Genomic DNA, 22560 nt, shown 5'->3' on the forward strand with positions numbered 1-22560 from the left:
GAGTGAGAAGCGGCCAGCGCTGCCGAAGCAGGCACCCAGGGAATTCAGGAGGAGGCTGGGACACAGCAGAGCTCTTTTCCTTGTGCTGTCGTAATGCATGGCTAATTATCAGTGCTCTCAGAGGTTTTATTCAGGATGGCAGAGGATACATATTATTTGCATAGATTGGTCAGAAGGAATTAAAATTGTTTATCTTATCCTTTAGCTAGGTCCCCCTAATCATTTCTCATTATATAGCACGCAGAATATTTTTGTAAGTAATTTGACTCTTATTTTTGGTGGGTATTCATTTCAAAGAGGTTTTCAAGTGCACAGGTATTTGAATAACTCCCTATAAATAAATGAATTCTTCTAGCAATTGAATTCTTGGACTCAGTTAAGTGTCCTTTAGTGTGTTTAGGAGCAATGAATCACCATGTTCCTCCTATTATCTCTTTGAATAATGCAAAGTTTGTAACTCTCCAGTAGAAATACGCCTACTCATCTCTGGGAGAAGTAATGCTTCCAAAGCCAGGGAAGGATGTCGTCCTGCTTTTTCTCTTTCACTCTCCTCAGTGTTCAGATACCCCTGTGAATAGCTGCTTTCTGGACTAAACTTTCCTCCTACCATTGCTGCTCCAGCCACACTGACATCCACTAGTGCTCTTTACAAAAGATGATTTCTATTTCTAGCCCGACTAGCAGTCCTGGGAATTAAAGCGCGACCTCCTTCCTGTCAGGATAGTTGGTGGTGAGCGCAGCAGTGTGGAACTCAACATGCAGTCCAGGCGGGGGAAGGGAGCTGCACTCCGGAGAAAAGGGCAGAGTTTCATCAGCTCTGTGCAGGAATAATGTAGCAGTTCCTCCCCATGGAAAGCAGAGGCTGGGGATGTCATTTGTGACTCAGTAGGTGGCACTCTGTTTCTTGAGTCAGCACCCAGCCGGTGCTCCTGCCTGGGCTTGGTAAAGCAATTGGGTTTGTCTTTGGTTTTGGTTTTAGCAAGACATGTTCAGTAAAGATCTGTTCTTGTAAGGTTAGGAAGGTTGGCCACAGTGTCTGAGCTACATTCCGTCGCTGGTGAGAATATCCTGGCTCCCTGGCATTTTCAGTTAGATGCATTTTTATGTTTGCTTCCTTTCTGTGCACTTTCAGGCAGCGCCTCAGTTCAACCCAGAGTTGGCTGCCTTTCAGCAGAAGCCGAAAACATCCAAAACGCTTTTTTAATTTAGAGGTGAGGTTGCTCAAGTCTATTTTCTCTTGACAGTGCAAACACTACAGAGCAAGAACAGAAGTTAAGGCCACAAATGTACCCCACTCCCGGGCAGGTTTTGACTGCCGTACTGACACAGCGATGCCGACGGGTCTAACCTCTGCAGTTCACTAGTGTCTCTCCAATTGGTCACAGTCCTTCCTGAGCTCATGCACTATAATTGGTTACACTGCATCATGGAATAGTTTTGAAAAATCAAGGTTTATTTCATTAAAAAAACAACATCCGAAAGCAATATTCTTAGCCTGCTGTTACATTATGCACTAAACAGAACAGAAAGATGATCTAACTTTCTGGTCAAAAACCACAAACTAATACCTACAAAGCATTCAAAGCAGTCAAACCAACTGAGTGACACCAACGATGCTTAAAAAGCGTGTATTCTTGAAGTGTCTTTGCCACACTAATTCTCAGACGCATTCTGTTACAACTAAATAATATATTAGGAATTAAAAGATCAGAGATAGTGGTGTTAAAATGTGATTTTCAGATCTAAGAAGCATGCATACAGTATGATGTAGTATAAAAACCAAGTATGTTTGAACAAGACATCTGTATTATATAGTGCTGGCAGTTCCCTGTGCTGTGAACTGTTCAGTTGCTCTGAGTCAACTATAATAAAGCAATACATTCATATTAATTTTTTATGTAGGCTTTTGAAAACAGGAAGAGAAGTAAGAAGAAAACAGGGTATCAGAGGAAGATGTCCATGAGATGCATCTCTGTTAAACTCTTTTTCAAGCCATATGAATAGTTTCAGATCTGGTTAGACTCAAGAATCAAATTCAGGTCCAAACCCTTATTTAGCCTCAGACTTCTGTGGATGAATCCCATTCTCTTAATTTTGCCATGAGGCTTCTCTATCTGCAAGACAGGGATAATAACTCTGTCTGCCTCTTGTAGGTACTGCGGAGCCAATTTCATCACTCTCAGCTCTGTGGAATCCCTGGGTGAAAGGAACAACAGAAGTATGGAAAACATGGGTTATTAATAGCTGGTGCTTGCCCTTACATACATCACATGCACTGTTAGTCATTCTGGCCAATAATTTACAGGGAATGAAAAGATGTCCCTCAGTGTAAATACAAAATGACACATGGATGATATTAGACCTCTGAGGTGTTTTGGTCCCTGAGAGTCTTTCCAGTCTAAATCTAGTGATGCCATCCTGAGCAGATCATACTTCATATGGGTAAAATTAAAACGTGCAGGAGCTGTGTAATCTTAATAGGTAAATTTTTACTTCTAGGCAGTTTACTTTGTAAAGGCAGTTGCATTTCCTGTGCTGGAATTGGTGTACAGACCAAATTCTTGGTGGTTTTCAGCTTTTTCTGCCTCCATTGTAGAGTCCAAAGATTATTTCCTCCCTGACACCTTGGATACCCTTTTATTAGCGGGGGTGCATTGGATACAAAAGTTTCATAAGTGATGGCTTTAAAGGTCAGAACTGAGGGGAGCCCCTGACAATAATCTTGAGGCACTAGTACACCCTTGAGGAGAACTGTGGCTTAAGAAACACATAGCATTGAATTTTAGCACTTCATCATTGCTTTGCCCACATTGCAAACCATGATTCTCTGTGGGCAGTTCAGCAGTAATAGGAGACTGGGACTGAAGAGTGTGTGTGAAGTGAGTTTGAAGATCTTAGAAATGGAATAGCAAGAAATGTTGTAAATGAGGATGCAGGACAGCTGAGCGTGGTGTGACCGTGTCACTGTAAGTGGCTGGGGTAGCAGGAAGTGCTATAGTCAGGCAGAAAGCATTTTACTGGGGTTGTGTGTGTGTAAAACATCTGACTTAACGGTGAGCCATCCTAACCACTGTTGTCATTGTTCCCAGTTGCCACTAAGTATTGAAATCACCAGCCAGCATAAAAAAAAGAGGCACAAGAATCCAAAGATCTCTGGAGAAAGCCACTTACCTTCACATCTCTGCATGTCTGGCCATGTCTGTCTCATGCCATTAATTTGAAACTTGGGAAAAATAATTTTCTTTGTGCATATCTCCTTCTGTATCCCCTGAGGCAAAGTAAAGATGGCTGGGAGGTTATTTATTTTCGGTAATAATATACACACTGCTTCCAGACTTCCTGCTATTGTGTGATTATCTAGATTAATTGACTAGGAAAGCTGCAAGCATCATCTTAGGCCCTTAATAAGGAAGACCGCAACATGGATTTATACAGTATTAATGCATATTACTCTGTGACATGGCCTTGCTCTTGGAAGCATATGGACAAATCTCATTGCTGACTGTCTACCAGCACCAACTGTACCTTTATAGTAAGTGAAGGATTGCATGCTACCTTGCCTGCAGGGGCATGGCACCTTGAGAGCAAGAAAGAGAGTTGATGACATTTTTAGAAACCTCATTAGTGGATAACTTTGCTCATACTGAAGTCAGTTCCCATCAGGCTCTGCTGAATGTTTCTGAGCATTGCTGGTGTGCTGCTGGTTTGTGACCCTATCTGTACATGTGTAATAGCTGGAATATTAAACATGCTTTTAGGTGCCTTAAAGTGTTATGTTCTTAACAGGGAGAAAGAATCTATACAAAGAAGGCTTTTAAGGCATATTCTGCCCTTTTTGTTTTCCTGCTGAGACTTTAACAAATCGGTGTAGTTACCTCACTGTAGTGATAACTGTTCTGCAGCAGCTCAGTCTGGTCCAAGGCCCAGGCTTAAGCTGAACAGCTCTTACCAAAGATAGATCTTGAGGATCTTTAAGGCAAATCTATTTCTCCTAAAACATTTCAGTGATTTTGACTGTAATCTGTCAGACAGATAGAGAAGCAGCTTGTGTGTGTCATTCTTCAGCAAACTCAACAGTTTCTTCCATTACATCATTGTAAATCCAGAGTCACTCTGTTGACTTCGCTGCTATTGAGATGACTGGTTTAAAGGACGGCTCAATTCTCTCCATTGCATTAAATTGCTGTCGCCTTTTTTATGGTCTAGGACATTAGGCTTATTTGGTACTCAAGAGATTAATAATAATATAAACACTATGCTAATTTGTGTGACTGACTGGAAGAGCCACTGCAGCTTTCTGAATGTTCAGGTTTAAGCAACCAAACCTGATAACCTTTTTTTCTCTGTCTACTTTGCTCATTTGCTGTGACAAGTGCATCTTAATACAAGTTATTTACGATAGCTCACAATATTACAGTAGGTGCCCTGTAGTATACAGTGTAGAGCTGACGAAATCTTGGCAAGGTGAAACCACAATACATTGGTATCCCTACACGTGAAACATCTGGAGGGAACTGGAGCACCACAGTGCTGGGCTGTGAGGCTCCTTTTGTGAGACTCCTCAGCAAAGTACGAGACCCAGACAGAGAAGTTTTTAGTCCTCACTCTGGGTGAGTTGTGGCAACACTGTGTGATTGTGTATCTTTTATACTAATACCTGGGGAAAATATTAAAAAATGCCAAACAAATAAATTAGAAACCATATTCAGACAGTGTATGCCTTCAAAACCAAAAATGAATGTTGTTGTAAGGCCCACTGGATAATATTGACTTGCCACTAAAGTGAAGATAAGCTTCTTGGAGACTGCTTCACGGAACAGTAGTTAAATGTTCGTTTAGAAATTAAATAGATATTCCTAGGCACATGATTCTGAGCTTTACTGGTCGTTTCTGTACAACACAAGAATCTACAGAATGTGGACTAAACTCCTATAAAGTCCAGGCTCAGCGTAAGCTTAGCTTAGCAAGAAATCTAAACTGAACACTGTGGATCACAGCACGGTCTCCAGTTCTATCCTGATCCCAATGCTATCAGTGCTAGCTACTTCTAAAGAAGGACCAGACAGTAGGAGCAAGCCTGGTGACTTGAACCCCAAAGAGCTTTATTGGCATATGAACTCTGAGGCCTTCCAAATACTTGTTCTCTCTCTCTTTTTACCTAACAGTTGCTGTAGTAACTGCAAGTATGTCAGTCTTTTCTGGTGGCTCTGAAGTCCTGATCGAAGTTTTCAAGTGGGCATGTCCAGAATTCCTTTCTGAACCCTCTAAGCCAGAAGATAAGTGTTCCTATGATCTTAATTACTTAATTAGCAGCTTGTGCACTCTGTGTACATGATGCAGACTAGCAGAGCATAGGGAATGAATGACAGTAGAGATGTATAAAGCACATTAGCTCTGTTGACCTGGGCTCCCTGATCTCCCACTCTATAGCTGATCTCACATGTCTTTGTCTTGCTGTCCAGGTTTTATTGGGATTTAACCATGCTGCTCCTGATGGTAGGGAACCTGATCATCATCCCTGTGGGCATCACTTTCTTCAAGGATGAGAACACTACCCCATGGATTGTCTTCAATGTGGTTTCGGACACGTTCTTCCTCATCGACCTTGTCCTCAACTTCCGAACAGGCATTGTGGTGGAGGACAACACGGAGATCATCCTAGACCCACAGAGGATCAAGATGAAGTACCTGAAGAGCTGGTTTGTGGTGGATTTTATCTCCTCCATCCCCGTGGACTACATCTTCCTGATTGTTGAAACCCGCATTGATTCTGAGGTGTACAAGACAGCCCGGGCACTGCGCATCGTGCGCTTCACTAAGATCCTCAGCCTCCTGCGGCTGCTGCGGCTCTCCCGGCTCATCCGCTATATTCATCAGTGGGAGGAGGTGAGCAGAGGCTGTGATGCACTTGCATCCTAAATCTTTTCTCCACTTATGCTGGTATTACACAAAAGTGCTTTCTTTGGATGCCCATTCTTCTACTTTATCCCAGTGTGAATGCTAAAGAATTGTGTCTTGAGTCTAATGCTTTGCTTTTAGCAGGTTCCTGAGAGGGCCTTCAGCATATTGTTGCTTAGTCACTTGAGACTGTAGTATCTGCTTCACAATCATAAAATATATAATCTGAGGAGATGAATGAGCTAGGAGGAGAGTAAGTCCAGGTGGACCCCCTGCAGGAAGTGTGTAGTTACAGAGCTGCCTGTGAGTGGGGCAGTTAGCCACACAGTGGGGTCTTGCCCCCTCAGAGCCCCAAAAGGTCCAGAAACAACTCCAAGGAAAGGTCTAGAGGCGGCTGATCTGCAGAACCTGTGGCATTTGTTTACCCAAGCATTCTTCTTTTACATGCTTATCTCTTGAATAAATGGCTTGGTGTTGTATTTATAACCTTCTTGCTTCCTAAATTCTGTTAAGGAGAAGAGGAAAAAAGAGCAATCTGTGGACAAATAGTGTCTGTTTAAAGACATAAAGGTCTGGTGAAAATCGAGAGCCCCACTACCCCTCGAGCCTGTGCTGTTCCCAGGGGAGTTCCAGTATGCAGGGTGAGCCTTCAGGCCTACTTGTGAGTGAAGCCACAGCCTTACAAGTAGCTTGAAAATTAGTTATTTTTTCCTGTCTCCGTGCTCTCCAAGGCAGAGAGAAAGCTCCCTGCAGCACATGTCAGGAGCATATTTTCAGGACAAGGAAAGCTGGTCAAGGCAATTTCATCTTCCTCCCCATAATTTTTCCTCTGCTTTGGAGCAGACCCCGATGCAGAGCATGATCTAATGCAGAGTGTGCTCCTGGGAATGTGAAGGCAACGCAGCCATGCAAGTCATGGCTAGATTGCACCAAGCTGTCAGAACACTAATTCATGGTAGAGCTGAGCCGTTTCCTCTTTCCAGCATCAGACTCAGAGGGAGAGCACTAGTGCATACTTTACAAATTTAAGGCTTCATCTTTTTGGTGTTCTAATTTGTGACTGCTTCACTGACAGCAGAGCATAATGCCTTGTTGCAGTTTGGGATGACATTGTGCAAGGTGCTGTACAGATGTATACGGAGAGATGGCTACAGCCCTGAAGAATTCACTACTAGGTTAATTTGCTTCATTGCACAGTCAGACAGAAACTGCACAGAGAGATGGAGATAAATAAAAGTGTCCTTCCCGGTGTGACTCAGTAAGTCAGAGACTGAGCAGAGCAATGAAGTATCTCCAGGTCTGTTGTCTTGTCCCTTGGTTGCATTACTTCTCTGTCCTCTAATCCAAGAACGCTCAGGAAAGGCGAGTTGGTGGTTTAGGCTGTTGTTAAAGTAGCTCCCTCATACGGATTTATGTGTAGCCACAGCAGTGCAGAGCTCTGTGCTTGCTTGCCTCTGCTCCTTGACTTCCTTTCCATAAGGTGGTTAAAGGGGATTTAAGTATATTCGCTTGCTTGTACTGAATTTGTTTTAAAAAATAATGAAATGAAAGCAAATCAGCACCCTTTCCCCGTGTTGCTTCTCGTGCAGTTTGACTGAGCAGCCATTTCTAGTTTCAGTCTCGCAGTACAAATCAGTGGGGCGTTTTTCCTTTTTGCTGGCTGTCGTGGGTACCAGGGACCAGCACAGCCAGGCGCTCCCCGGATCCCCCCTGAAGAGCAGATTCCCTGGAGTGATGCAGTGCTGCAAGTGGAAGGGACAGATGGTGTTGGATTGCAGTTTGAGACTGCAATGCAGACTCTGTTATGCATTGCAGAGCCCAGCAGAGCAAACATGATAGTCTTTTTTTCAAACAGGGCTCGACCCAAGCAGCAGTTTCCCGGAGAGAGTATGATACTAGGAGGTTTTCCACCTTCTCAAATGGGGGAGGGAAGCAGAGAGAAGGGATGATCCCTTGTCATTGGTGCACTGCATGCTACAAATCAATAAGGAGACAGGGAGGAGAAGTGCTTCTTCATTTTTGCATGGCAGTAAATGGTTGTGCTCCCTGGAACCACACTGAATTCTTTCTTCCTCTTACTCTGAAGTGCCTACAGATGATCCATCTCTGCAAGTTCACATGAATCTTTCCCCACTGCACAGATCAGCAGTGGTGATCTGGAAGTGTTAATTCCTGTAGGACGGACCAGTGTTGAACTAGGCTTACTCTGAGTGTGTGCAAGGGGCAAGTTGCTGTGCAGAGTTAAAGGAGGAGGACTGTTGGGAGAGGGGGTTGTCGAAGGTCTGTTCTCCTTTCTTCTCCCACATTATCCCACTCTCCGTCTCCTCTGCTAGGTAGTGTCCTTTCTCTTAGGGTTTTTGCATACGACCAGATAAGTTTAAAAAGACTTGTGAATAGGACACGCTGGTCCGCTGGAGAAGAGTATGTGTGCCAACTACAGGAATGCATGTAGGGCAGTCTGAGGCAGTTAGTAGAGGTGGATGGACTAGTCAGAGGGGAGCGTGCTGCGTTGTGTCTGGAGAGGGCATCCCCACTTCCCTGTACTGAGCTTGTACTGTGACTTTTGATGGAGTAATTGCTGCTGCCTTGGTTATAACCAGTTCTGAGACTCTGGGTCCTGCATGAGGAGGAGAGGGGGATCCAGTATACACAGAAGTGTTAATCTACTTACTCTGCCTCCTAGACAAACATGACATCTGAGCATTAGTGTAACTCTGAGTGAGCACAGGGATAAGTGGTCACTTCCTGAGTTCATAGTGAGCCTCTCCATTTCTTCCCCTGCAGTTGTCCATGCTCTGCATGAATTTATCACTCACCCTGCAGTGAGGAGAGAGCAGCTTTCTCTAAGGCTGCAATGCTGTAAAACAGCCAGCCACTCAGCCGTTCCAGATCAATGCTAGTCATGAGTCTGTGGGCTCAAGAGCCAGTGGTTTGAAGTGCCTGCACCATTCTGGCTCAGCAGCGGACTACTCTGACATCCTCCCCCAGATCTGAAACAAGTGCTTTGGGGACTACAGCTGGGCAAACAACCTAAAGAAAAAAGAAAAGAAAAAAAGGGAAGAAAAACAATAAAATGCACTAGTGTTCACTGGAGTACAAAAATAAGCTTAGTTCCAAATGTAGCAGTTTCATTTGCATTATCAATTTTGCATGAGTGGTCCAACGAATGAATTTACCAGTAGAGCAGAATATAAATAGAGTCTTTTTGAAGTGTCTGCCTTATCTACCCTGCAGTAGGAAGCTTGATTGCAATGTAGGAAGGCATAGTCGTGCTGGCTTGAGCCTAGTTTGCCTGAATATCATGTTATAAACTTCAGAGTCTGGTAGTTACCAAGTCCATAAGCCATCCAGGAGGCTGACGTGGTCTGTGTCTGGAGCTGTACTGCCAGGGTTAGAACAAACCTGGGTACTCCAGTTATGCCTTGTTCAAACCCAGGGAAGCTCTCACCATCTCGGCCTTTGAACCACTCCGAGAACTCTTCAGGGCAGCTGGGTTGGTCATTGGCTCTTGACCATGTGAACATGGAGGCACATTGTCATGCACCGACTCGGGGAGTTGGGCTTTCACACTTTTGTGTTGCAGAAACTGTTCAGAGAAAGCAGACTGAACACTAACATCCTACAAACCTATCCCAAGGTCATTCAGCAGAACGAATAAAAGCAGAATAATACCATGTAACCCATATACTCAATCAAAATGAACCAATACAGTTCAGACTGTGAGTGTTAGACAAAAAAAACCTCTTTAGGTTTTCACAGGCGAAAATGATCGATTTTTTTTTTTTTTCCTAAGAGCAATTGGCTGAGCTTTCCCTATTTTATGCACAGCATCTACCCCTGTGTTTGGTGCCAGGATTCAGTAACCTATATTTAAGATCAAACTATTTTGACTTACGAACAACGAACGTTTATTGGGACAACAGTAAAATCCTACTCCTATAAATTGGTTTCCAGATAGCACATAGGCTAAGATAACCAAAATATTTCAGTTTTGTAATCTATGTGAGGGATTATGATGGGAAGGAAAGGAACTAACTGGTTTTGATATGTATCACAATAAGATTATCATGTGAAGGATTTTTTCATATTTTTGTCAGAAAAAAATTATATTTTTTAGTTTTTGTACCTGAAACATTAAAAAAAAGGACAATTTGGTGATATTCAAACTATTATGTCAATGAAAACCTGAAAACTCTCCTGAATGCTGTCCTTTTCTTCCCTTGAGTTTCCATATTATATAGTAGTTTTAGAATGGAGGGAAAGCATCTTCTCAGGTCTGTTGCTGGGCACAGATTACATAACCTGAAAGATGACATCACTTTTAAGAAGATTCAGAGATATTGAGAAAATTGATTCAAAGGCTAGAGGGCCTGTGTGGAAGGACTAGGAGAGAGCTTCCAAAGTCTATGAGAATATGGCTCCCAGCTGATTTTTATTTTGATTTGAACAGCTAATTCCCTTAGTTTCTTCTGATCTATTTGTAGCCTTCCTGAAATTAAACTAAAATAACGTGGCTAGTGGCCTGGGGGATGTAATGTTAGGCCAAAGCCATAACTGGATCCTGAGAGGGGAGGAGCTGAGCAAAATGATTGTTCTCGAGTAGCACAGCAGGGTCCCATTCCATGAGCAGTTCAAAATAGTTTAGCAGATTTTTTATTGATATGATTTGCAATTCTGTCGTGTTAAATAGCAAGGCAGACTCATGAGAGTAACTCATTAAAACCTCTGGCCACCCTTGAGTAAAATCAGACTCAACAAACACTGGTAATGTGGGAGAGAGGGTGAGAATGGGCTGGGTTTCTTCCTAAATTTACATTACCTAATTTCTGAAGGCAGCATTATCAAGCATTTGTCTTTAATGTTGTTACAGGAGCTTATTAGAACCATAATGCAAGTTACAATAATTTTAACTTTCACTGCACAAAGTGACCCAAAACTGGAGCATCTTTTCCTTTCAGAGAAAATCCTGGCTGCGCTGAAATCGATGGCAAAAATCCTCTTGTTGATATTAGAAGAAGGTTGTTCAAGATTTTACCACAGCCTTTTACATTGAACTGTTTTCACTTGTGAAGCACAACATCCTTGCAGAGGGAGGGCAGACAACAGAAGGAAACAGATGTTCTCCATTCCTGCACAGACACTGCATTTTCCCTCGCCTGCCCGTGGGCAGCCAGTGATCCATCCCCTGCTCTGTGTCGTGTTACCTTTCAGGAGAAAGAAACCTAAAAAGATTTTTTGGTGGAGTTTGTCTTTAGCCGAAAGTTCTACTGCTATAATGCAAATTAAGCTTCCCACCTGGGTAATGAGAATACAGTTTCAAAGACAGTATCACAAAAAAAAGTGTTGTAATGAATTATAAGGAGCCAGGCAAATATTTGAATAGCTGCACAGCTACAGAAGTTGCCATAAAAAGGAAAAAGCCTTTTTTTTTTTTTTTACAGTCACTTTCTGGCAGTGCTTCATGTGTCTTCTGTCAACAGGATGCTATGACAGGGGGAGTAGATGGCTTGAGGGGTTGGGATTAGAGCACAGAGCCATTTGTCTCTTGGTCAGTAGTACAGATCCAGTTTGTAGCCAGTGAAAGTAATTTGCTGTCTCATGGATGTTTCTTCTCTGATCTGTTCTTAGTAGACAGCTGTCTGTGTGACAAAATGATCTGGGGGCCTGGCCCTGGTAAGCCTCAGGCTCCCAGTAGCAGCAGCAGCAATGGGGTTAAATTCCCCCCATACCTGAAGTGAAGTTCCCCCTGACCAAGGTGTCAGGCGTGTCAATAAGAGGGTCTTGCCTGTGCCCATCCTCTGGTTCTCAGTGTCACAAGGGACACCAGTCTGGGCTTTTATGCTGGGATGGAATTATACAGGTTTTCAAAAGAGATAGGCTGATCTTCTAATGATCTTTAATCACTGTGATAGCTAGTTGCTGTTCCAGCCTTTCATTTTCCTCTTCCCTCAGACTCCTCCTAGCCTACTCCTTACGTGTCCCTTCACCGGACACTGTGATAAGTTTGCCCTTCTCTTGGGAGCTCACGTCTCCGTAGTTCTCTGCCAGCACCAGCTGCCTGTAGCTCAACGCCCATATCTTGCTGGCTGCCTGTCATTTTTCTTCAGGCCATTGTTTTTGGAAGGGGGTTTCTGGCAGGCTTTATTATTGCTGCTGTGTCACAATAACAGAGGGTCCTCAAAGGAGAAGTGCTGGAGCCTGACATGAGGAATTCCTCCTGCAACCAGTGTCTTTTTGTAAGATTTAATACTGTGGAGGCTACACACTTCACTGAGGGGGCATGCTCCAGCTGAGCCATGCAGGGACCCCAGGCCCTCAGCATCTTGACACAGCCCCCCATGTTGCTGTCATACAGGTGACATATGAGGTGTTGTGACCTACATGTTTGTAAAGGGAAGAGGGGTCTTGACAACTCTGTGCTTTGACTGAAAACTTAAGGAAAACTTCTGGAAGCCTTCTAAAATGACAGAAAAACTCTGTGAGGTCAGGAACCAGCCAGGGCAGTGCCCAGGTCCCTTAGATGTGTGGAAACGCAGAATCATCCCTCAGTAGGGCTGTGACCCGTAGCAAAAGCCCTGTGAAGGCCTGCCTGAAGGGGCTGTACCCTCTGTGGAGCTGGAATCGAGCACCTCAGGTTGGGTCTGAGCCCTAAGCAGCCTGCACAGTGCTCTGCATCGCCTTGTGTCAGTACGTTGTATGGGGTGTATGGGATGCTAATGTTAGGGACAGCCAATACAGCTTTTTCAGAGGGAGATTCCTGTTACCATTTGGGTTGCTGATTCAATGCCAAATCTAGTTTTGTCTTTTAGCAGTATGGGAATCATGTTCTGCCAAACTCACCCAATACTTTAAGGCCAGTGTGTCTAAGGCACATTAGCCTTGGCATGTGGTAGCAAATTAATTGCTCCTCTTGTTGAAGCTTCTTCCAGGAAGGGACTATTGATTCCAGTCATATCAAGTGAAAAACTTTAATGAGGTAGCTGAAGAGAACAGCATTTCCTCGCCTCACTGTTTGTATTTGGCAAGAAAGGGCTGGAAAGGAACATGCCGAATCCCTAAGTTGTGTGAATGAAGCAGGAGCTTGGCCGGAATATGACCATGGAAAAAAAAATCAAGTTGGTTAGTGGGGGAGAAAGAAAGGGGATTTTGGAGTGTAAGAAGGAGCATGACAGCATGGAGTTGCTTTTTGCCAAGAGAGATTGAAGTAAGTTAACTTCATTTCCCCACAGAGCATCCTCATGTGCTCTGAGCCAGTCGCTGGGGAAGTGCCAGATGGGGACCTGAACAGCTGCTCCTCTGAAGTTGGAGTGAAAGGGAGAGCAAATCTCTGCCAGCAGGAAGAGAAAAATACCCCACTCACTGGTATAATTAAGGGTTTAGATTCTGGAAAAGAATCTGTTCTGTATCTGAACAGCTCTTTAGATACGAGTGTGGCTTCTTCTGTCTGGTTTGCTTTGCTTGCCTCCCCCCTCGAAGCTGGTGGGCACTCTGAGGCACCACAGGACACCAGAGGAATCCGCAGTAGTGGGTACTTACCTAGTCCATTTGCTCTAGTAAGTGGATAGCGCTGGTGGGAGAGAACAACCAGTTGTCAGTACACCTCACTGTTGGTAGACACAACACCCTTGGGCAAGTGCTGTTGTGTTGTGGAGCTCAAGGCCCAGCAGAACCCTGAATCCCTTCCCCAGACAAAGCTCACTAGGATGGGGTGCAGCGTTCAGACCTCAGGTTCCAGCACCATCGCTAGATAATACTGTGAGTTATAGAATTCATATGTGTTGCCACGCAAACAAGGTAGCCAAAGGCAAGCTCTTGCCTTTCAAAGGTGCTGTGCGCTGAGGAAGGGTGGATAGGGCAGTGTCAGCCACGCAGAAAGGTCAGGTCCCATCCTGCCAGCCGGGCTGCATGAGGGCTTAGCTGGCTGGAGGGGCCTGACCCTAGCTAGACCAGCTGGGGAAAGAAGGAACACTCTTTCACAGGGCAGCAAAACCTGAGGCCAAGCTTTGGCTCTGAGCAATTCTCACTTCCACTCTAGAGAAAAAGTTGCCAGCCACAGTGCAAGACTCTCTGCAACACACTATGTGTGGGGAACTGGAGCTGGAAAGCCCCAGCCCTGAGAAAATGTTTGGTTTTTACCCTCTTTTCTTCTTGCTGGAAATATGCTAATATAATGCGGAACAGCCTTGCTTTCCCCACTAGTTTGAGGTGAAAGGAAGAAGTCGTCTTTCTTGGGAAGGACAAGCTTCACTCCCGAGCAAAGCACGGACAGGTGCGAAGGTTTAATGGGCAAGAGCCTTATTGATGAAGTTATTTTCTGAGCACCGCTGTGAAAATCAGAGCTGTTTCGAAGACAGTTTCAGGACATGCAATTATCCAGTTTGCCAGCTTAATGCTTTCAACTTAACCTCATTTTTATGAAGCAGAAATCAATGTGGTAACTTTTCAGAGCTGAGAGATGACATTTTATTCTTGCTTCTCTCATAAGGATGCATATTTTTAAGCTTCCTCTTCTACTTTAACTCCTCCATCTCCCAGTTTTGAGTAAGCAGGAATACCCCAAGGGCTAGAGGGAAGGGTGAGGCAATTTCCACATTCCAAAGAGTCACATTAGAATGGAAAATGTTTCTGAAATCTCTTTGTAATACATGTCAAAATTTTCTTTATTGCCTTCTTGGAAAAGGATTTGGAATTACATCTGTGACTTCAGTACAAGAACCTTTTTATTCATTACATTCAAACACCACTTCACCAGGGAAGAACTCTAAAGTGGTGCTGAAGGTGCTGATTTTCACCCCAGTTTTCCAAGGAACGTGTGTCCCCAGTTCTCTGCTCTTCCAGCATCCATCACCTTTTCTACTCCTACCCGGTCAGGGGTATTTTGGTAACTCCCTTGTGTCTTTCCTTCCTAAGCAAGAAGTCCTGCAGAGCAGCAGCTGCCAGGGCTGTGAGCTGGATAATGCCTGTTCTGTTCAGAAGCTCCTCAACAAGAGTGTGCCAAAAAAATTGAAGAGAGCGGGGTAATTGCCCTGCTTTTCGTGAATATGCCTCCTCTCCTGCCCCTGGCACTTCCTGAAGTGATTTGCACCACTCATGTAGTATTCTAGCCTAGTGACACATGCAAAATCCTTGCAGATTAAAAATAAAACTTTACAATAAAAATCTTCAACCCAGGCTTAGTGTGCTGCCACCTTATCCATTGTGATTCTCTTATGTTGCAGAAAGTAAGTGTGCTTTACTTTTTTGACTCTTTCAGGTAAATATGAGTTATACGTCTTCCCCCCCCTCCAGCGCCCTGTGATTGGGTTTTTTTATCGTAGAAGCTGAGAACAACATTTCACTGGGGCCCCTTGTTTTAGGCTTTTCCTTGTGGGTGGATGGCACAGCAGTCCGGGGGAGCAGAGCACCCCGCGCCGGGGCTCCCCAGCGTTGCCCGGGGATGTGCTGCAGCTTCGCAGGGATGGGTGGTGGCAGCCGGTCACACGCTGTGCAGGGGAACCTGCACCGCGCAGCACGCTCAGTCCTCACCTCGGTGGTTCTCTACACAGCCTGGTTGGTCAAGGGCAGAATACAAGGGTATATGTGTACATATACAGGGGGAATGAAGATTAGACTTCGGTATTTTAATCTAAAGAAAAAGCTATTATTTATCCTGACAATGTAAAATGGCAGTGGTGGCCCTATGTGCCTTGGCAGACCCATGTGTCAGGTACTTCCCTGCTGAACTCCTGGTGATTTTATCTTTGCCATCTGGTCATCCAGTATTTATGAGGGAGAAGACAGAAATCAGGGAAGATCTGATCATGGGAAACATTCTGCATTTTGTGACAGCTGGAAAAAGAAAGTGAGAGATGTGATCTGAAAACAGAAACACCAGAATTATTCTCCTAGCTTCCTTCTGGGTTTAGGACAAGCTACATGCCTGTAGTCCCACAATGTTCCTTTCCATAAAATGAAGATAACAGTGTAGTCACCTTATAGATCTTAAACACCTGCAGGTCATTCACGCTTCTGAGGTGCCATTAGGCCTGGGATCTGCTCTGATACAGATCCTGAGCAATCTCACTGAGATACAACATAAATCTGTACTTCTCTGCTAAGTACCCTTTGGCAGGTCCTTCCCCCAGGGCTGGGGGGACAGTGTTCCTGCTCTAGAAACAGAGCCCTAACCCAGTGTGGGATATACATATCTTTACCTTAGCACACCCTACTGTCTCGTGTGGGTTTTCATGGTTCTGTGATGTATCTAATATCCTCTCCCTTGACCTGTTGACTTGGGGTCACCGAGGCAGATGAACATGGAAGAGGATGGTGTCATGGTTACTCTGTAGCTTTGTTCCCTGAGCGTTAGGAGAGAAAAAAAATTTGGGGAGTATGTTTCTCAGGTTTGGATCCAGCCAGGATGGATCATCAAAAAAGGATGATGGTCTATGCAGTGTGTAAGTAGATTTGGAGTAGGAGACTGGTCTGATGGGAAATCTTGAGGTAAGGAGTAAGGGAGAGAGCAGCAACACCGTGGGCAGCGAGCTCAGGGAGGGGAATTCACTCTGCAAAATGCTGCCCAGTGCAGGGGTGTGCACAGAGCCGTACCCCGGGAGCAGAGAGCGGCTGGAGTCTGCCCTCCTCTAGGTTCACTTTAGGTCTGGCTTCACTCTCATGTGGTAGAGCCTGTGGAGGGTGAACTTTGAGAGAACCTCTCTCTGTGCTGGCAGTAACAAGCAATCAAACAAGCAGCAGCCGTGCTGCCTTGTAAACACTGGGAAGAAACTGTGAGGATAATGTCCCTTAAAGCAGCTGACAGGCCTGCTCTTCCTCAAGTCCCTGGAGGGGGTGGAGAGCAGTTAAGCAGTTAAGACGCAGCAGCTGTGTTTGTTTTTTGTTGTTTTTTTTTTTTTTTTTTTCATTTATATATTTTTTTTTCCAACTGCCGGGTGTTAATTCCTCTTGATTTGCTGTGTCTCAGTGCAGCCCAGTTTGGAGAGGCTGTCCCTCAAACAGGGTTGATTAGACTCCTCTCCAGTATACATCACCCAAACATACACTAATTCCACTTTATCCCAACAGTGTGCCTGGCTTTTCTGATTCTACAAAGAATTAAGCTGAAACTGTGTAGTTAATTATACAAATTCAGTGCAGCCAAAGTCCAGAGACTTCTATCAGGGCCCAGCAGTGATCACTAATGAAAGGTCCTGAACAGATAAATAACTTTCAATCATCCTCTCATCACTACCACCCAAAACTAGTCCTTTCTACTGGGCCCAGCTCTAATTGGTTTCTGCAAGCAGCACAGTGTATCTAGGGGAGATGTGACATGTCAACGTGACCATGTCACTGAGAAAGCTTCCCCCTTTCAGTGCTAGAAAGATGCAACATCCCCCTAAATTCACCACACTCACAGATCTTTCCTGAAAAATGTGAGCCTTTGCTACACTGGAAAGTTGTTCTAGCACATCACAGAGGTCAGAAAAGCTTGGGAGCAGCCCTGGCAAATGGCTTGGCTAGAGCCTTACCATGGCCCCTACCTGCCTTTATGTGCCACAGGGATATCTGAAGAGAGCATCTAGAGAAAGCCTAGCCAACTGCACACCTCCCAGGGGCTCCTGGCCCGCTGACAATATCCCCCGCAGCTGGAGGAGGATGTTCTGGTGACTGTGTAAATGTGTTGTAATGCACTGATGAACTCTGCGTATCACATGAGCCCAGCAAGTCTTCACACTCTCTGCATCTCCCTGTATCTCTATCCCTCCCTTGTGCTAGAGCATCTACAGGAGATGCAAAGTGGAGCCACTAATGAGTCATGGAGAGCCTGTGCCATGGTCACCTTCCTCTCTATTTCCATATTACTCTTTCATGCCTAGAAAGGATAAAAAGGGCTGTCATTTGCATACAGGAGGAGAGAGGAAAAAAATGTTGATTCAGGTTGGTTGTGCCTTCTCCAGCAGGCTCTTCCCCTTCCCCACAGGCCTGGCCTGTGGGTGAGCCTTGTTCCTCTGAGCACTTCTTCAAAGGTCTGCTCCCTGCCAGGATGCGCAGACATCCTACCAACTGCCTTCTTCAGCTGATAAATCACCTCGAGCTTGTAGGTATGAGGAAGGGCAGATAAGAACTTTTCCCTTCAGCTCCCTTCCTTCCAGACCTGAATGACATGTTTGTATTTTGTCTTGAGCACAAAGCAGATCCACTCCAACTCTAGAATGTGAAAGAGAATTGGAAGAAGGCCGGCAGGGAGGAAAGGAGAATGAAGAGGCCTTCGATGAAATGCGACAGTAGAAATGAGAGATGGGGAAGGCCTGCTGCATCATGTAGTCTGTCCTGGCACAGAACCGTCTGTTTGATTTTCAAGGGCTGTTGTCAGATAACTTTTAAATATGTCAAGCAGCAATACCTTGTCACTTTTTTTGAGATGTTCATTTCACAGCATTGTCTTCTGTGCTGTAAAGGGGACTGATTACTCTCCAATGCAGCAGACTGCCATGCTTAGCCAGGGTCTGACTGTGCTTTGGCCCACAGAGAACAAATGGGCCAGAGAGTGGAGAGCTGGTCTTTGCTGTTGCCAGGGGGAAGAGATTGGCTTCTCCAGCATGGAAAGCAAAAGGAGAGATCTCTCTCGTATCTGCTGTGAGGGAGAGGGGTCAGCATGTAGCACTGAGCAGACTGCAGCTCCATCCTGCTTTGCTGCCTTAAACAGTACATCCCATGAGTGGATGTGGGTAGGGTGCTTCAGGGGAACTCGAGGAATCCTTCCTGGAGCTTCTCTCATGACCCATGTCAATAGCATTGCTGGAGATGAAATTGAAGTACATGATGATGACGCTTCTCATATACAGATTTTTTGCTCCTCTCCTTGCCCTCTTCAAGGTTATTTTAGCAGCTGGCAGGGAAGGAAGAACACAGCCCACTTTAGGAAAATGGAAAAAAGCCTTCAGTTTCCATCCTGGCACACTGTGAGTGCTGGGAATGCAGACGATGAGGTCTGGAGCCAGGCTGGAACATGTTCCTCTGGCCTTTACCCTCTCCCTTCTCCCCCCTTCCTGAGACACAGCATGCTGCAAGCTCCTACAGGAGATGGTTCCTTTAAAAGGAACCTTATCTCAAAGCACTCTCCCCTTATCTGCAGCCTTCAGATGTGGACGTGCTGCATAGAGTGCTGACTGGGGACCTGCAGCAGCTGGCAGCAGCTTTCCATCAGCTGCTGAACAGAGAAAGCTCTCAGGACCTCCCTCCCAGCCTCTCTGCAGCACTGCATCCGCTAAACCAGCCACACACGGTCATGGGAGAGGCATCCCTCCTCCTTTTAAAATTCACCAGCATTGCAGAAAAATGCATACCTATCTCTGCCGACTTTGCCCTAGTCTAGATATCAATAGCACCACGGAACCGGGACCTTCCATGTCGGAGCAGGATCATACCCCCAGTGAATACCCACGGGCCTTGGCGAGATTTGCATAGCCCCTGCAGTCTTCCCTGCTCTTTGTATCCGAGCAAACCTACTACTGTGGTTACTCCTACAAGTGCAGTGCTGCAAGCTCCTGAGGGTGAAGGCGTTGGACGGCTCTGCCATTTCCTTGCCTGATAAACATTGCCCCAGCCCGAGCAATTGCCGGCTGCAGGATGTGCTGCTCATTTCAGCCTTTCCTTCCTACCTCTGCAGCCTCTGGCCAGCAGCAGCAGATGGAGGGGAAGCAGCCTCAGAGCCCAGCATTTGACCCTGATCAACTAATGGGGGTGAGGGAAGGGAGAAGAGCCAGTGCTACAATCAGTCATTTGAGTGAAGCAGGGCCTGTTTTGATTAGCTGGCCATTTTTCTGGTCATTTGGAAGAAAAGTTGCCTGCATGTGTTCCCTCCTTCCTGGGGCAGACGTGAGCTGTAGGACACCACCCCAAAACTTCCTGGTTTGGAAGTGGAAAAAAACTATTCTGTGGAGAGATCTTTCAAACAGAAGAGTGGGGAGAAGATATTTCCACAGTGTTTGAAGTGGAAAGACCAAGCTAAAAGGGATAGAGCCTATTTTGTTCCAGACAAGGCATTTCCTCAGCATGAGGGTGGGCATCAGCAAAAAGTTTTTAAAAAAAAGTTTAAAAAAAGAAGGGGATGGGGGATGTGGGGGGTGGGGGCTCCCTTCCAGGGTTGTGCATCAGCACCCCACACAGTGGCTTCTTACTCCAGTCACTTGTTTGCAGATGGTCCAGAGCTTACCCTGTCTGATGGCTAACAACCAGCTTCTTGCCTCTGCGGCTGGAGCTCGGTGCACTGGGGGTTGCTTTTCGAGGTGGGAAGGTTGTACTGATGTGCCAGCTTAACTGAGAGCTGGCACAGAAAAGGGGATGTGCTGATGGATGGGAGGCAGCTGCCTACTCCAGATGCCAGCACTGGCATCGGAAAAGCAGCAGGAGAAAAGGCCAGGAGCAAGCTGGGGTGATGGTGAGGAAAGTAGCCTGGACATAACCACATGAGGGGGACTAGCGTCTCTCTGTGTTTGAAAGCCTAGGAAATGTGTCAGGCCAGGTGGCTGGCTGGGAGGCTTGACAGCAAGGGCAGCAGAGTGCTCCGAGTCCTTGGTCTGGAGCCTCCTGGGAGTAGGACAGCAAGCTGTGCACTTTTCTGCTTACTGCTGGAAAGACTCGAAACCAGGTGCGAAGGGCTAAGCTCCCTGCAGGCGGTAATTACAGGAGAGCAATGTCAGGCAGTTCGCTGGCTGAGCAGGGAGAGATCTTCTTGGTTCCTGGAGTGGTGGCAGCTGGAGGTCACCTGTGGTCATCAGTTATAGTGGAGACATCCTTTCGTCTTGCGTCCATGTGTGTATTTGTGTGTATGGGGCTGACAGCTTAGCAAAGCCCAGCTGGCTTGCTGGAGGGTGACAGGACGTACTGGCCAGACACTTGTCTTTGTGGCTGGCCTGGCCTGTCCGAGGCTGTCACTGCGGGGCTTCCCTTTATGTCTTTTGCGATGATAGGGATTTGCCAGGTCACCTTGGTGTACTGAATCATAGCGAAGATATGCTGGGTTGGGCACATCCCGGTGCAATCACAGCTGCTCACAGAAGCCTTCTGTACTCCATATCAGCCCTGATTTCTGATGCCCTAAATGATATGGCTCCCTACCTTTCCTTTAGCAAGGTAATGCTGCTAAAAAAGCCTTACAATCAGTATTTTTCCTTGATGTTCAATTTAGGGTTTTCTCTAATTGCATCCCAATGCATTCTACTCCATGCCCCTCACCGCATCCCTAATGATTCTCAACACTTTCCTCCTCACCTCTCTCTTGACATCCAGCAGATCTGAAGAAGAGACAATTGCCAAATTCCTTCTCATTAGTCGTGTCAAAAGTTTTTGCATCCTCCATGATATTTAGTCTACAGATGAGAGATGGGATCTGTAATGAAATCGTAATGTTCAGATCGTTTCTTGTCTCTGTGGTAGGGAGAGTTACCTGGCTCAGATTCAAATACCAATCATTTGTTAAAAATTTGGACACCAGTCTAATCAGTCCAGAGATTGAGGTGCCTGGGGTTTTAGGGAGATCTGAACTAATAAATGGGATATCAAACATCTGTTTCTGACCTCCCTTCCATTTTCAGTCTTCCCACTGGGAGCTGTGAATATTTGATCCCTCAGATTATTTTGTTTACTGCTCTTTGGAGTGCCCATGCCCATCTGTGTGCTTCAGAGCAAACGCTCTTGAGGAGGTTGCCAGTTCATAGGTGATCATGAAGAGAAACTCCACTGCAATTCCCAAGTCTCACTAGCTGCCCACAATGTGCACAAAATTCTGAAATATGATGGTGCTGTGAACCCAATAGATATTCTTGTAAGTTTAGTGAAAGGAGGTGAAATCTGTTTTGTAAGTTTTCACAGAATCATCTCGGTTGGAAAAGCCCTTGCAGCTCCTCCAGCCCAACCATGACCCTCCCCCTGACCGTTCCCAACGCCACCAGATCCCTCAGCGCTGGGTCAGCCCGACTCTTCAACCCCTCCAGGGATCCCGGGGACTCCCCCCACTGCCCTGGGCAGCCCATTCCAATGCGTTTTCAACTGCGTCAGACACAGAACTGGGAAATCAGATCCCATGGCTCTGAATTCATGCTAAGCCTTAAACTGATGGAGCAGGCTTGTACCTGGGTTCTCCCGTTCAGGCTTTAAATTCTGAAGAGCTCAAGTTTTGTGCCCTGCATTTGCTTCATCCCATGCTCAGTTTAACCTTGTCTTTTTGAGGCATTGTTCCACCCTTGTCAGGCAGCTGAGATGACAGCAGTCTGGAAAAGGGTCCAGTTTGCCTGAAGTTGGGTTTCAAAACAGCCCAACTGTTTCTTGCCCCGTGTTGCTCTAGCAGAACTCCTTGTCTGCAACTTAACTCCCTGTTCACTTTGTGAAGGGGGAAAGCACCATAAACACAAAGAAACTCATAGTATTTAAAACAGATAATAATTTAGTCCTAGTGCTAAAGCTTTCTGGAGTGAGTACTTAAACACTGTCTTAGAGGAATGTCCCTACTGCCCTGCTGGTTCTCCTTGCCTGATCCCATATGTTGGAGCTGCTCCTGGTATCGACATCCTCTGCCTGACATACTTGCGTCCTGATTCACATTTCTTGCTCTGCCAAAGCTTTATGGGGTCAGGGATCCAGCTTCATTTATAATTGCCGCTGACACTTAATAATTCTGCCTTA

The 22560-nt window shown here is 45.6% G+C and overlaps 1 protein-coding gene across 3 annotated transcripts in view; it reads left to right on the top strand.

Annotated features, from left to right (window-relative positions):
- The window catches only part of HCN4 (hyperpolarization activated cyclic nucleotide gated potassium channel 4), a 105377-nt gene that overhangs the window by 24399 nt on the left and 58418 nt on the right, over window positions 1-22560 (top strand). For all 3 annotated transcript variants that reach the window (XM_074917524.1, XM_074917525.1, XM_074917526.1), the window contains exon 2: window positions 5463-5886. In XM_074917524.1, coding sequence (XP_074773625.1) covers window positions 5463-5886 — 424 coding nt within the window. The remainder of the gene's footprint in view (window positions 1-5462; window positions 5887-22560) is intronic.

This window comes from Athene noctua, chromosome 13 (assembly GCF_965140245.1).
Source record: "Athene noctua chromosome 13, bAthNoc1.hap1.1, whole genome shotgun sequence".
NCBI lineage: Eukaryota > Metazoa > Chordata > Aves > Strigiformes > Strigidae > Athene > Athene noctua.